This window comes from Ornithorhynchus anatinus, chromosome 4, assembly GCF_004115215.2.
Source record: "Ornithorhynchus anatinus isolate Pmale09 chromosome 4, mOrnAna1.pri.v4, whole genome shotgun sequence".
Lineage (NCBI taxonomy): Eukaryota > Metazoa > Chordata > Mammalia > Monotremata > Ornithorhynchidae > Ornithorhynchus > Ornithorhynchus anatinus.
The window spans coordinates 78667292-78683149 of NC_041731.1; the positions used below are offsets into that span (position 1 = coordinate 78667292).

Below are 15858 nucleotides of genomic sequence, written 5' to 3' on the forward strand. Positions count from 1 at the left end.
TAAACCCAAGGCTGGAGTAGAAAGTGGAGCGACAAGGAGAAAGGAGAGAGGGGAGAGGAGAACCTCTCGGTGTCATTGCCTCACTCTTGGATTGCCAAAGTGGCTGCTGGTGTCGCTCCTGCTAATTTTTAATGGAGAACTATAGGAGTTGCGGGGAGAGGGGAGTCCCGAAAACAACTGAGAACAGGAAGGGTGGAGAGAATCGACTTACCTGCAGTCATTCGCTGATGTGGCGAGCTAATGGATACCGGATAAATTAGCAAATAGTTTGGTCTCAGTCCAAGTAACTAGTACTAGGATCTGGGATGGTGGCACTCCATCCTTTCCTCTCCATCCAATCACTCATCCTGTCCTGCCTTAATTACTGTATCAGCCTCCTCGCTGACCCCCCCCAACCCCGTCTCTCCCCACTCGACTTCACTATGCTGTCTGGATCATTCCTCTACAAAAACATTCAGCCACGTTTCTCCACTCAAGAACCTCCAGTGATCGCCAATCCACCTCTACATCAAAACAAAAACCCCTCAGCATCGACTTAAAACACTCAATCACCTTGCCCCCTCCTACTTCACCTCGCTACTCGCTACTCGCAACCCACTTCGCTCCTCTGGAACAAACCTTCTCAATGTACTTTAATCTCGCCTATCTTGCCGTCGACCTATCATCCACCCCCTTCCTCCTCAAATCCGACACACTCCCCTGCTTCAAAGCCTTATCGAAGGCACATCTCTGGCAAGAGACCTTCCCTGACTAAGCCTTCTTTCCTCTTCTCCCCTTCTGCATCACCCTCTCTCCCCTTCTAGACTCTAAGCTCACCGTGGGCAGGGAATGTGTCTGTTTACTCTTTTATTGTACAGTGCTCTGCACACAGTAAGTGCTCAATAAATGATTGAAGTGAATGAATGAATATTTTTTACTTTACTTCTCAGGAACACCATCCATTGATTTCCTGGTGCTAAATTTCCATTGAAAACACAGAAAAAATAATGAGACTACTCATATTTTATTATCCAGTGAAATGCCAAGTTATATTTTATACTACAGAAAGATGACAAGAGAATGAAACATATGAAAAACAAAGCCTAAAGCATATTTATAAAATTATTAATTTTATTATATAATCTTGCTAGAAGTGAGATTCCCCAAAGCTGTACATATCAAAAGCCAAGAAGCTACATGTTCACAGATTAGCTATATACATTTTTCTCTATACATGTTTCTCTCCATATATACACATATACACGCACCTACACCTAGATGTGTGTGTGTACACGTATATATTAGTAATGAGCAATTCCAAGTGTATCCATCACCATTAAAATAGCTTGAAGAGGATTCACAATTTCTCGTGTGTTGTCTTTCCTCAAAACCCAATCTGGTTTAAGTCTGTGAAGAAAATGGAAATTCAGCATTAGAAAACAGAAAATTCTCAGAAAGAAAAATTTAATCTTTCAGTGCAACTAAAATTCTTACCTGGAAACTACTTTGGTTCTTATAGGTGTTACTGGAATAAAGAAGCTTCCATTTGTGGACGAATTCATTTTTTGCTTAGAAAGTGTTCGTTTTGCATCCATTTTATGCTTATGAGCCGTAAGTTTGTAAAGACTATGAATACGATCAACAACTTTAGGTCTGCTTCTGACTTCCTAAAAACAAGATTAGACAAAACACAGTGAATAAAATCCACCCCTACTCAGAAATCATGGTTTTAAGAAGAAAACAGCCTTCTATTTGATTTGAAAAGGGCTTTAATATAACCAGTTAACTCCCATTTCTGGATGAGTCTAGTAAAAAATAAGGTTTATGTGTGTGTGTTGGGGGGGGTGACTAGCTCATGGTAAATTGCAAATATGATAAGAATTAAAAATAAGAGCAGTTTGCCATTGCCCTGTAATAAAAAGCAAATGGCACCAGGAGCCATTTTTAAATAGTTTTAGTTATGTTTTATAGTTCAAGTTTGCTTCGTTTAATTTCCTTTTTATAAATCTCCACATATTGAAATATCGAAGTTACTTCATATGGATGGGGTCAAGCAAAATAAGCACATATCGCATGATGCATTTCACTTTATATTTATGCAAAGTATAAGGTCAGTCACATCAATCAGTGGAGTTTACTGAATGCTGTGTGCAGACCATATCTAAATACTTGAGAAAGTAACAGCATAATAGAGTTGATAGACAAGATCCCTGGCCTTAAATAGCTTACAATCTAAGGTGAGATGTGTCTTGTCAGTTGACATTCAAGTTTCCTCAAGTTCACCTAAAAAAGCCTGACAATTTTAAACAGCTCCCAGGAGTGTTCATCAGAGAAAGCACTGGCTCTCCAGTTCAATGGCTCTGGAGAGCTAACCTGTTCATCAAGTGACCATCAAAAAGTGGAAAAGAGCCCGGGCTTGGGAGTCAGAGGATGTGGGTTCGAATCCCATCTCCACTTGTCTGCTGTGCGCCCTTGGGCAAGTCACTTCACTTCTCTGTGCCTCAGTTATCTCATCTGCAAAATGGGGATTAAAAGCGTGAGTCCCCGTGGAACAACCCGATTACCCTGTATCTACTCCAGCGCTCACAACAGTGCTTGGCGCCTAGTTCTGCTCAGCAACATTATCTCTCCATCCTTAGTAACTCCCATGTCCTTAGCCCACAGTAGTTGTCTCAGACTTCTAACTCCCTCCTCAACACCCCCACCCCCGTCTCTTACCCCTAATGATCTAGCCACACAGTTAATTAATCAAATTAAACCATCAGGCATAATCTCCCTTGCTTCCCCTCAATCCCTCTCCCTTCTGATCCTCCCATCTTGTCCAGGAGTTTCTCAAGAGCTCTCCCACCCTCTCAAAATCTATTCCTCTACTTGTTCCCCTAAACCCATCCCATTGCACCATAATAATAATGTTGGTATTTGTTAAGCGCTTACTATGTGCAAAGCACTGTTCTAAGCGCTGGGGGGATACAAAGTGATCAGGTTGTCCCACAGGGGCTCACAGTTTTCATCCTCATTTTACAGATGAGGTAACTGGGGCACCGAGAAGTGAAGTGACTTGCCCAAAGTCACACAGCTGGCAAGCGGCGGAGCTGGGAATAGAACCCATGACCTCTGATTCCCAAACCCGGGCTTTTTCCACTGAGCCACGCTGCTTCTCTCAAAACCCTTAATCCCGACCTTCTTTCGTTCCTGACCACCATCCTCAACAGTTCACTTTCCAATGGGTTTTTTCCCACTGCTTTCAAACATGCTCATGTATTCCCTATCTTAAAAAAGCCCTCCTTTGATCCCATGGCTCGCTCAGTTATTGCTCCATCCTCCTCCTACCATTCCTCTCCAAACTCCTTCAGTTAGTTGTCTATACTCTCTGCCTCCACTTCCTCTCCTCCAGTTCTCTCCTTGACCTCCTCTCATTTGGCTTCTGTCCCCTTCACTCCACAGAAACCACCTTCTCTAAGGTCATCAATGGCCAAAGCCAATGGCCCCTACTCCATTCTACCTCTCAGCTGACTTTCTAATCTTGGCTTCACTGTCACTGTCCTCTCCTAGTTCTCCTGTCTCAGTCTCTCGCACAGGGGGCTCCTTCTCTGCCTCCCAACCTCTGTGGCAATTCTTCAGGGCTCAGTTCTGGGCGCCTTTTTATTTTCCTTCTACACCCCCTTGGAGAACTCAACAGCTCCCAAAGTTTCAACCACCACCTCTACACTGGGGATTCCTCAATCTACATCTCCAGCCCTGACCCCTCTCCTTCTTTGCAGCCTTGTAATTCCTCCTAGCTTCAGGATCTCTGGATGTCACAGACACTTCAAATCAAACATGTCCCAAACAGAACTTCTCACCTTTACCACCCAAACCCAACAGATCACCCCTTCTTCCCATCTTTCTGAGAATCACATCTCCAAGAGGCCTTCCCTGACTAAGCCATTGCCCCTACTCCCTTTCTGTATCGTCTATTTCCAAAAACTTCTGACCTTTCACTTTAAGGCACTCGATCAGCTCTCTCCTTACTACTTAGCCTTGTTCCTCTCCTATTACAGCCTAGTACACAATCTTCACACCTCTAATGCCAACCAACTCACTGTGCCTCCATCTGTTTCTTGCTGTCTCACACTTCCTTCTGCCTGGAACTCCCTCCTGCTTCTCATCTGACAGACTAATTAATTATGGTATTCGTTAAGCACGCACTATGTGTCAAGCATTGTTCTAAGCATGGGGGTAGATACAAGTTAATCAGGTTGGACACGTGGGGCTCAAACTCTTAATCCTCCATTTCACAGATGAGGTAACTGAGGTTCAGAGAAGTTAAGTGATTTGCTCAGTCACACAGCAGACATGTGGTGGTGCCAGAATTAGAACCCAGGTCCTTCTGACTCCCAGATCCATGCTCTACCTAGTAAGCCACGCTACTTCTAATTACTGCCCCCATCTTCAAGGAGGACCCACTGAAATTACATCTCCTCCAGGAAGCCTTCCCCGATCATCTCTCATCTTGTTTTGATGTGTATATATCTATAATTCCATTTATTTATATTGATGCCCGTTTACTTATTTTGAAGTCTGTCTCCCCCCTTCTAGACTATAAACCTGGTGTGGGCAGGGATTGACTCTTGCTGAATTGCACTCTTCCAAGCGCTTAGTACAGTGCTCTGCATGCAGTAAGCAAGCAATAAATACGATTGAATGAATGAATGCATCTTCTATGCATTTGGATTTGTACTCTTCAGGCACTTGGTATTTACTCCACCCTCAGCCTCACAGCACTTATTGTACGTAATCACAATTTATTTTGTCTCTCTATTTGGTATGCTCCTTGGGGACAGGGAACTTAATAATAATAATGTTGGTATTTGTTAAGCGCTTACTATGTGCAGAGCACTGTTCTAAGCGCTGGGGGAGATACAGAGTCATCAGGTTGTCCCACGTGCGGCTCACAGTTAATCCCCATTGTACAGATGAGGTAACCGAGGCACAGAGAAGTGAAGTGACTTGCCCACAGTCACACAGCTGACAAGTGGCAGAGCTGGGATTCGAACTCATGACCTTAATTTATCTACCAACTCTGCTGTACTATGCTCTCTCAAGCACTTAGTACAGTGTTCTTCACACGATAAGTGCTCAATAAATACCATTCACCAGAAACAATTTAGAAGTTTACGGAAGCTCTGATCAAGTGTCTTTTCTTCTAGTGGGACTATTTTTGCATCTATACGTAAGAATTGAGTGACGATGCAAACTTTTCTCCAATGCAATCACTATTCATGAAGTTAAGGATTTTTTTATGCTATGTATTAAGCACTTGCTACTTGTCAGAGACTGTTCTAAGTGCCGGGGAAGATACAAGAAAATCAGGTCAAATTCCTGTCCCACACAGGGCTCGCAATCTAAGTAGGAAGGAGAATATGTATTGAATCCCCATTTTACAAGTGAAGCACAGAAGTTGAGTGACACGCCCAAGGTCACACAGAAAGCACGTAATGATGCAGTTGGGATTAGAACCCAAGTCCTTCGATGCCCAGGCTCATGCTTTTCCCACTCGGATTTATGTCAAAACTGGGCAAAACTCTGCCACGAGAAATGAACCCACTACTGTGAAAATGACTAAAAAACGATGGGAGGAAACCAAAGGAACACAGAACCAAAACTGCAATTCTAGGTTCAGAAGAAAAAAAGAGATGAAGACTTACAGCAGCTCGCTTGGAAACCTTCAGCAGAAGAGCCAACAAACAACATGTCTTTGTGAAAATACTCCCTCCTTTGTCCGCAACTTTGTCGCCAGCCTTTTCTCGGTACATCTGCAGTAATTCCAATAATGTGTCTATGCAGTTTTCAACCTCATAAACTGCATCAGTAGTTTTCTCATACTTCAAAAAAGATATCAAAAGAACCATGTTACCATGGGAAAAACTCATTTGAAGACACAAAACGATCAATGAAAATTCCAAGGATTTACTGAAAAAGACAGCATGGTGGGAGAAAATCAGAGTCATACAAAATTTTCAAGAAAAAAAGAGTTATCGGCTGGGCAGTGCCATTTTTAGCCTCGTGGTGTGTGGAAACAATTATAAATCCAATGTGTACATTATCTAATGCCAGAATTTCTTATTTTAGAGGGACAAAAAAGTGGGGAGGCAAAATTTTGAACCCATTTATCAACTTCAGTAGATATAGACTGCAATGTGAACTGTGTAAGTCATTAAAACCAACAAAATTGTTTTATGAAAGAGAAAGCTTTAGTGCACTTGTCTCATTTTCATCTTTCAATACACAAAAAAACTTCCTTAGCGTCTCTAAACTCCTAAAAAATTAATCTTCAGATTTTTACCAAAGCAGTTCATGCTTTGAAAAGAAATTCTAATTTTCAGAATGGATAAATTAAACACTATAGTCTTAAATCAAATACCTGAAAAACTAGAAGGATAAAAAAGCATACCTTAGCCACATTAAGTAGGACTTGTAAAGCATATCGAATGACTTCCATACAAGGAACGCTACGGTTACAACTTAGTATCAAAATAAATATTTTGGAAATTGTTCCACTCTGGGCCATGTTTTCACAGCAAAGTGGGGACAATCTGGTAGCAACCTCTAAAAAAACAAAGAAAAATTGTTAAAAAGGAGAAAGTCTCCAGTAGCAATCCATTCAAGAACTTGGATGAACATACTTTCTAATAAGACTAAGTTACAAATGGAAATCTATAACCCTTTTTTATTAACCCTTTTGGATTTTTTTTTCCTGCCTGGGAGAAAAAACCTCTGTTCAGTATGCCCGGGGCAAGCGGGGAGGAATGGATTTACATTTCCTATTCCCTTTACACTTTAAGACAAGATTATCGTCTCTTTTTCTTTTTTTTTTCAAAGGCTTACTATGTGCCAGGCACTGTTCTAAGCACCGGAGTGGATACAAGGCAATGAGTTTAGAAACAGCCCATTTTCCTCACGGGACTCACAATCTTAATCTCCATTTTACGAGGCAAAGAGAAGTGAAGTGACTTGCCCAAGGTCACAAGCAATCCAGTGGCAGAGCCGGGATTAAAACTTCACTTTTTCTGACTCCAGGCTTGTGCTCTATCCACTAGGCCATGCTGCTTCTCACAGGATATGTTGCTTTCTGAGTTATGTATATGTATGTTTTCGGACAGCCTCATAATGAACTGTTACATTTTGAGTTCAAATTTTGAAAAGTACATTATAAAAACAAAAATGACTAACCTAGATGTTTTAAAGCCTCAAGGATATAAGAGAGATGTTTGTATTTTAAAAGATAATCAATGGCAAGTGCAGTTCGCTTATACAACTTGTTTTCCTCCCGGCTCTCCTCATTCACTTTTTTGAGTCTCTGACGTAAAGCTCTGATTTTTGTAGAGTCATTGTTCTTCCTCCAAAAATATCCTCGCCATAATGCCTTAAAGAAAGAAAGAGCAAATAAGTATCATTTTGAAAAGATAATGCATATCTGGGCACAAAAATGACACAGATTGATTCACCAAATGGGGAAAGAGACTGGCCAATTCACTTCCTCAAGCTTACCAGTGCTCAAAACATTTCTACAGAAGAATCTGAGGGAGCTGTTGGCATGCAAGTGATTTCTGAGAGCAGTGCCTTCCCCCAGTAAGGTGGAGTTTACTATGGTATTTGTTAAGCATCTACTATGTGCCAGGCACTGTACTAAGCACTGGGGTAGATCAGGTTGGAAGAATACATGTCCTACAGGAGGTTCTCAGTCTTAATTCCCATTTTACCGATGAGGTAACTGAAGCCCAGAAAGGTTTAGAGACTTGCCCAAGGTCAAAGAAAACAGGTGGCGGAGCTAGCACTAGAATCCAGGTCCGTCTGACTCCCAGGCCTGTACTCTATTCATTAGGCCACACCACTTCTCTACTTGAGCACATTTTTGTCCAGGGAAGGGCCTGTGCTGGGCAAGTCTAATGATGAATACTTTTTGGAACCTGCATGCATCCTGATGCTGCTAATGTTATCCATTTTCTGAGCCACCTGAGTTTGGATATTGGTATTTTTTGCACAGTTCAGCGAGGACGGACCGAAAGAAATGAGGGTACGGTTATGAAGGCATCATTTTTTCCTCACGAGGTTGTCCTCAAGCATGTTTCCTAACTTTCAGGGGGCAATCTAATTACTCATTCATTCATTCAATAGTATTTATTGAGCACTTAATAATAATAATGTTGGTATTTGTTAAGCGCTTACTATGTGCAGAGCACTGTTCTAAGCGCTGGGGTAAACACAGGGGAATCAGGTTGTCCCACGTGGGGCTCACAGTCTTAATCCCCATTTTACAGATGAGGGAACTGAGGCACAGAGAAGTTAAGTGACTTGCCCACAGTCACACAGCTGACAAGTGGCAGAGCTGGGATTCAAACTCATGAGCCCTGACTCCAAAGCCCGTGCTCTTTCCACTGCGCCACGCTGCACTTACTATGTGCAGAGCACTGTACTAAGCCCTCAGAATGGACAAATCGTTAACAGATAGAGACAGGCCCTGCCCTTTGACGAGCTTACGATCTAATCGGGGGAGACGGACAGACAGGAACAATAGCAATAAATAGAATCAAGGGGATGAACATTTCATTAAAACAATAGCAAATCAATAGAATCAAGGCGATGTACATTTAACAAAATAAATATGGTAATGAAAATATATACAGTTGAGCAGACGAGTACAGTGCTGAGGGGATGGGAAGGGAGGGGGGAGGAGCAGAGGGAAATGGGGGGGAAAAGAGGGTTTAGCTTCGGAGAGGTGAAGGGGGGCGATCCCCGAGCAGAGACCTTCCCAAACTAAGCCCTCATTTCCTCTTCTTCAACTCTTTTTGGTTTCCTTTGTATTTGCACCCTTTCTTTATTTATATTATTGTCTGTCTCCCCCACTAGACTCTAAGCTCGTTGTGGGCAGGGAACGTGTCAACCAATGCTACCATACTGTACTCTCTCAAGTGTTTAGTACTGTGCTCGGCACACAGTAAGTGCTCAAAAAGTACCACCGATAGACTGATCGACTGAAGTCCAACCAACCGAATATCTGCAGTGCTGGGTAACATCAGGATTACAAGGACTGACTTGGAGGGAGGATGAGTGATAACTAAGCCCTTTTATTTTCTCCAGTTCCCTGATGCCAAGGTTTGTGTCAGAGTGGGTAGCTTCCCAGACAGTGTCATTTCTTTCAGAGCAAGAGAAACGGGCTGCAGGTGAAGCTCTGTCTGATTTCCTTCCAATAACAAAATGACTCTGACATCCTGTGAATTTTGTCATAATAGTATTTCACTGGTGATCTGACAGTTCTGATAACAGCAACAAGAGAAAAAATAGAAGTCCCGATAATTTTACTCTGCGACAAAAATCCCATTACCTGAATTTTAACGACTCTATTTTTAAGTTTTTCTTCTCGTTTGCTGAAGAGGAAACGGCGTGCCGCTCTCTGGAGAACTGTTGCCGCCCTGTTTCTTCGACTCAACCAGGTTCGAACTGCATTCTGCACTTTAATGATTTTCTGACGATCTTGAATAAATCTCTTTCGCTGTAGTCTGGCTCGAAACCATCTCTGTTGAAAACGAACAAAAAAACCCCAAAACAGTTTAGTTTCATAAGTGAAAATGTTAACTTCCAATATCACGCTTCCTTTTCTTACAGATTATAGGGAAGGATTATAATCAATTGTATTTATTGAGCATTCTGTGTGCAAATCTCTGTACTAAGTGCTAACAAGACCATCCAATTCACATCAATATAAAGTGACATTTTAGTTTCTCCTTCACATTTAAACTAACCTGGATGAAAATGACTGAACTGATCTGTGTCTGTGCTTGTCTCAGTGCTCTGTGAATTCTGTAGGCCCTCTGGATTTTCAGAGCAGAAAGATGGTGATACGCAGCAGCTGTAAAATGAAGAAGCCTCCTCTGCCTTTTCTGTTCTACAATCTAGAAGACAAAAAAAAGTTAGAAATTAAATATAGCTTCCGGGACCAAAGCTATATTATTCCATTTTTGTGAAATTAATGTTTAAAGTTATATTTGTTGCCTGATAAATGAAACCAGAGTTACTTATTTCTGATGGATATTTACTGAGAATAGAATAGAGACTACACCCAAGAATAACATTTACAATTATGTCCATCAGAATAACAAGGACACTCTTTTTCGCCACCCGGTCTGTCAGCATAGCATTCAACCCTTCCAAAATGTCTAGTAAAGAACCAGCATCAACTGGTTAAGCTTCACACCCTATTAAGCACAGTATTCATTAAGAAGTGTGAAGATTGCCATAGGCTGTGTTTTGCCTACATTGAAGTGAGTAGTTCATCTCCATTTGAGAAAAACATCCAAATGCCAAAAGCTGTTAAATCAGTCTTAGTGGATGAGAGATAAAGAGAGGTCCACAGTACTTCTGGATTTGCCCCTTCCTCTCCATCCTTATTTCTTTACATTGGTCCAAAACCTCACTACCTATAAAGCCGAACTGCTTCTGCTTCCGTACTGTTAGTGTTTGAGGGATGGGGGACGAGGGAGTTCAGTTTAGCAATCTAAGGAGGGTTTCTGAATCTAGAGAAAGTGCCAGAGAGACATAGAGAGTACAGAGTCCAGGGAGCTCTGTGGGGGACAGAGTTTTAGGGCATCAGGAGAGACAGAATGAGGTGGCAGGTTGGTTGGAACATAATAACAAGGTTGACAAGTTAGAAAGGTGCCATGTCTTGTGCAAACAATTGATGTGGGGTGGTGGTGATGAAGAAGGGGACATGAGGAGCAGGAGATGAGAAGAGCTGAAGAGAGTTTAAAGCAGGGAGGAATGGGCAAGTTCGGCCATGAGATTTGAATCTTCAGGGTGCTTACCCTTTTCCTCACTAGCCAACCACGGGAAACGGCTTGTAGGACAACGGCAGCTTCTTTCATTTTAATGTATTTTGCTCTTTCGCGCCGTCCGGCCTTCCTCGCTTGTATATGTTTTTGGATAATTACAGCAGCAGCTTTTTGCTGGAGAAAATTCCTTCTCATTATATATCCTCTGTAAGATGCCTGGATCAGAGCAGCAGCTTGATGTTTCTAAATGAGGAAAAAAATACGAGTGTGACTTCAGTAAAAGAAACCTGGACAGGTAGTACACCGGGCTCCAGTCTATCCGATAAAGGATAATTTTTTTGCTGCTGCTATTAAGCACTTAATACCTTTATTACCTAAGTGCTGGGGTAAATCAGGTAGTCCTTTTAGGTTTTCGTTCCTTTTTTGCAAGGAAGAGGAAAAGACCTCGCCAACCAAGCATCATACTCTACAGTCGCTTACGAAATGGAGGAGGGCCCAGTGGTGTTTGCTGTTGTGGAGGTTTCAGAGACATCCCTAATTAGACCGTGAGCCCCATGTGGGACGGGACCGTGCCTGACCTAATTAACCTGTGCTTAGTACAGTGCTTAACACGTAGTTAGTGCTTAACACATACCATAATAATAGTACTAATAATAATATTCAGTTCCACACGTGCGGGTTACAGCCATTTTCCCCGCCAGCTATCTTGCCGTCGAGCATGAGAGAAGCAGAGAGTATGAAGGACTCTGTGCACACCATCACCACCCCCAGTGCAAAAATGACAAGTACACATCCTTCTTCCTCTTAACCATTGCCGACGAAATCATGCCCTCTCCAAATGGCATAGAGCCAGAAGAGACGTACCACTGTATTTTCATGGGCACAGTATATGAGACATTCTCTCGTTAACATTTAAATATGAATGTTTGAACATTTAAATATAAATATAAACAGCCTCGCCATCGAAAGACACTGTTTAGCTACTGAATTGCTGAGTCAGATGAGGTAGGCAGTTCAAAATTAATTTTTTTTGATGTCAACTTTCCTGGATTTTAGCCGGTTGATTAATTTAGCCAGTGCATTCAGCCGTGTATTAATTCAATCATTTGTGAATCATCTTCTCTTTAGCCCCTTATTTTCTAATGAAACAATGGATGACATTTTTTTTTTTTTTTTATAACTCAGAGGTTTACAAGAACCTGAATGTTCTAGGAAAAGTGCTTGTATTTTATAAAAAGCTAAATGAACTAGGACCCACTCTGAACAACAACAACAAAAAATCCTAGAAACTTTAAAACCATCATACTTTTATCATCACTTTCCTAATGCAGTATCCTCTGTAAACGGACTGAATTTTGATTGCAGACATTTTTGTTATTAGGAAGCGCTCATAAGTTATTCTCGCAGACACTTTGGCTCTCCACCTTCTCTGAATGACGACTGTTGAAGCTCTCATCTTCAGAAACCTAAAATTGGTAAAACAACCAGTGTGAAAATGTTTCCCAATTAAAATTCCACAATCACTTGCAAGTAATTCTTTGCGGCTCAGAAAAGTGGTGACAATGAGAAAAATTAAATTCCCTCTAGACTGTAACTTTGTTGTGGATCAGGAACATGCCTGCCAGCTCTGTTGTATTATACTCTCCCACGTAATTAGTACAATGCTCTGCACATAGTAAGTGTTCAATAAATATCACCCATTGATTGAGAAATTACCTAGGCAAAAGAAGTTGAGATTCAAGAGGTGTAGGAGACATGCTATAGTTCTTAGGGGGTGTGGGATGAGGAATTGAGAGAGATTCAGAAGTCAAAAAAAGTACACAGTGGTCAAGAGGATCCCAAAAAATAAGATTAGTCACAAATGTTGAATTTTATCACTGGCCAAAATTCTCTTTCAACATCTTTCAAAAGCAAGAGGTTTAGGAGACATGCTATAGATCTTAGGGGGTGTGGGACAGAACAGAGAATGTGTTGGATCTAATTGTCTTCTACGCCAGTATTTATCACTTAATAAAAGCTTAAAATGCCACCATCAATATAATCATTAAAGAGTTTTTTTTTCTAACCTCAAAATCTAATAATAATGCTATCTGTTAAGTGTTATACATCCAATACACTGTACTACGTGTTGGGGTAGATTCCAGGCAATCAGGTCGGACACAGTCACAGTCCAATATGGGCTCACAATTTTTAAGCAGGGGGAGAACAGACATCTACTCCCTACTTTACAGATGAGCATTGTGCGGCACAGAGAAGTTCAGTGACTTGCAAGTGGTAGAGCTGGGATTAGAACCCAGTTTCCTGACTCTCAGGCCTGTGCTATTTCCTCTAAATCACACTGCTTTCCTAAGACTTAGAAAACAAACAGGCGACACCAGTCTGACATATGGGAATCGGAAGGATAATTGTCTTCTGCATGCAGACACTTCAGGAAAATGGCCACTGGCATTGAAGTTGGTTGAGGACAATCTTCACGTGTCCATGTTGTGGAATGCCCCGTTGGTCACGCACAGATCTTTTCAGCAAATTCATAGATCTGGATAGAGCTCACCTCTAGGAGTTTCATCTTTGGAATTGTAGGACAGGCACACACCATGCAGAACTGGTCCCTCTTTGAGTAAGAGAGTAACTATTTGTCGGATACGAAGAGAGTCACGAAGAGAGAAGAGAGGTAATATGTGGGCGAAAGGTTGGCAGCGAGATAGACGAGATCGAGGTACAGTGAGAAAGTTGGCATTAGAGAAACAAAATTTGTGGGCAGACTTGTAGTAGGAGAGTAGCAAGGTGAGATAGGAGCAGGCAAGGGGATTGAGTGCTTTAAAGTCAGTGGTGAGGAGTTTCTGTTTGAAGAGGACGTGGATGGGTAACCACTGGAGGTTCTTAAAGAGTGGGGAAACGTGGGCTGAACGTTTCTGTAGGAAAATGATCCAGGCAACAGAGTGAAGTGGGGCCTGGAGTTGAGAGAGACAGGAGGCTGGGAGGTGGGGAAGGAGCCTGGTACAGTAATCAAGATGGGAGAGTTTAAGTGATTAATATGGTAGCAATTTGGAAGGGGAGGAAAGAGTGGATTTTAGTGATGCCCCTCATGGGGCTCACAATCTATCAGAGGGAGGAAGATTTAATCCCTATTTTACAGCTGAGGTAACTGAGGCACAGAGAAAATAAGTCATTTGCCCAAGGTTACACAGCAGACTAGTGGTGGAGCCCTCATTGGAACTCAGGTCCTTTGACTCCCAGGCCGGTGCTTTTTCCACTTGGCTATGGTGTTTCTTATTTCAAATATGAATACATAACCCAAATCCATACAACCCAGTTCTAAAGTCACAGTATCAAAAATACTTTACCAGGCCCTTTGCAGTCTGGTACGGACGCAGCCTTGAATGACGTGAACGGCTCTTCTCATGGCCTGATATTCTTTATGTGCTCTGCAGCATCTGAACCAAGCTTGAATTTTTCGGGCAGCTCTCATTTGACAAAACAATTGCCTTGCTTTAAATCCCCTCCACAAAGCCTAGTGAGCATACAAGAAAATAAATATCATTATTTTTCCATTTGCCTTAGGAAAAAGAATTTAATTAAGATGATAACAGAGATTAATGTGCAGCAGAAAAGCCATCTGAAACTACTTAATGACTGGCTCCTAACAAGGATAAGCGCATTTACACTGCATAATAAAGGACCTAGCATACAGGTAGGAGAATCCTCTAAGTTTTAACACTTAGGAGTCAGAGCATTGTTTGCAAGCCTCGGACATTAATACAATCTTTGAAACCAAGTTAAAAGGAGGAAAAAGCTAAATTTCATAAACTGTCCTGTGATCAGTAACAATGCCAATTTGGAGAATTCAAGCAATTGGATCAAGAATGCAGGACAAGCATCCAATCCAGGCATTAGGCCTCTGAAGAGTCCTTATTCCGAGAGCTTCGGTGTCAGTTGTGACTAATAGCACGGTACTTTGGACTACTATCCATGAATGTTACTAAGGGACACTCATTTTTCCTCAAAGTCTCCATTTCCTATGAATCCAGTAAAAGTATAACAACAAATGCGTCAACACGTCTGCTGTGTGCTGTGTGACATGGCCCTGACAGAAAGAGCCGATAAATAGTATTTCACAATTATGAAGACTTTGGAGCCTTGGTAATTACGTTTTAATTCTAGTTACACTGTAAAAAGACAGGTGGAAGTGCTTGAGAAAGAAAATCCCACTAAATAGGTTAAATTAATTGGTGAATAGGTTTTCAAATAGAAATGGCCAACCTCCAGGTTTTATTTACATCCACTACCTTAGCTCACAATTGCCTCCACTGCAATACTCTGCCCACACTCCAATTTTCGAGGAAGCAATAAATCATCAATTAATAATAGTATTGACTGAGTGCTTACTCTACCATGCACTGTATTAAGCACTTGGGAGAGTATGTCAGAGTGGGTAGATTCATTTTAATATTCATCCCAGCTCCATAGCACTTACATAATTATTATACTCTATTTCCCCAATGTGTAACTTATTTTAATGTCTGTTTCCACCTTTTAGACTGTCAGCTCCTTGTGGGCAAGGATCATATCTACCAACTCCATTATATTGTAGGTTCCCAGGCACTTAGTATAGTGGTCAGCACAAATTAAGGGCTCAATAAATACCACCGACTGATTGGAAGACACAATCTCTGTCTGCAAAGCGCAAGATTTGTTCCGTAAGCAGTGCGAGCGGCACCCGCCATGGTAGAAAGAGAAGGCTCAGAAGATTCTACTGCTGCAGACACAGGCCTGTGCTTGGGGAGGGAGTTTCTTCTTTGAAACATGCAGTGCCAGGATAGAGAGGGAAGGGTCAGACTCCCTAATGCTGGAGGTACAGGCTCCAGGAGTTGGGGTGCCAGGGAAGTGAGACTTTTGAACCCCAAAGTAGGTAAAGGAGAAGGAAGGTTAATTCACTGAGTGTCTAATTATAATAATATTGGTATTTGTTAAGTGTTTACTTTGTGCCACCAAGCACTGTTCTAGATGCAAGTTAGTCAGGTTGGACCTAAGTCCCTGTCCCACAAAGGACTCATACTCTTAATCCCCATGT

The 15858-nt window shown here is 41.8% G+C and overlaps 1 protein-coding gene across 1 annotated transcript in view; it reads right to left on the reverse strand.

Moving 5' to 3' along the window:
• Positions 1 to 984: 984 nt before the first annotated feature.
• ASPM (assembly factor for spindle microtubules) overlaps positions 985 to 15858 on the reverse strand; it is a gene marked incomplete at its 5' end in the record, with an annotated part of 51604 nt that continues 36730 nt past the window's right edge. Inside the window, 10 exons of the mRNA XM_029063157.1 lie at positions 985 to 1386; positions 1474 to 1646; positions 5667 to 5843; positions 6413 to 6567; positions 7192 to 7384; positions 9344 to 9535; positions 9762 to 9911; positions 10821 to 11030; positions 12094 to 12253; positions 14132 to 14298. Of these exons, the coding sequence (XP_028918990.1) occupies positions 1281 to 1386; positions 1474 to 1646; positions 5667 to 5843; positions 6413 to 6567; positions 7192 to 7384; positions 9344 to 9535; positions 9762 to 9911; positions 10821 to 11030; positions 12094 to 12253; positions 14132 to 14298 (1683 nt within the window). The remainder of the gene's footprint in view (positions 1387 to 1473; positions 1647 to 5666; positions 5844 to 6412; positions 6568 to 7191; positions 7385 to 9343; positions 9536 to 9761; positions 9912 to 10820; positions 11031 to 12093; positions 12254 to 14131; positions 14299 to 15858) is intronic.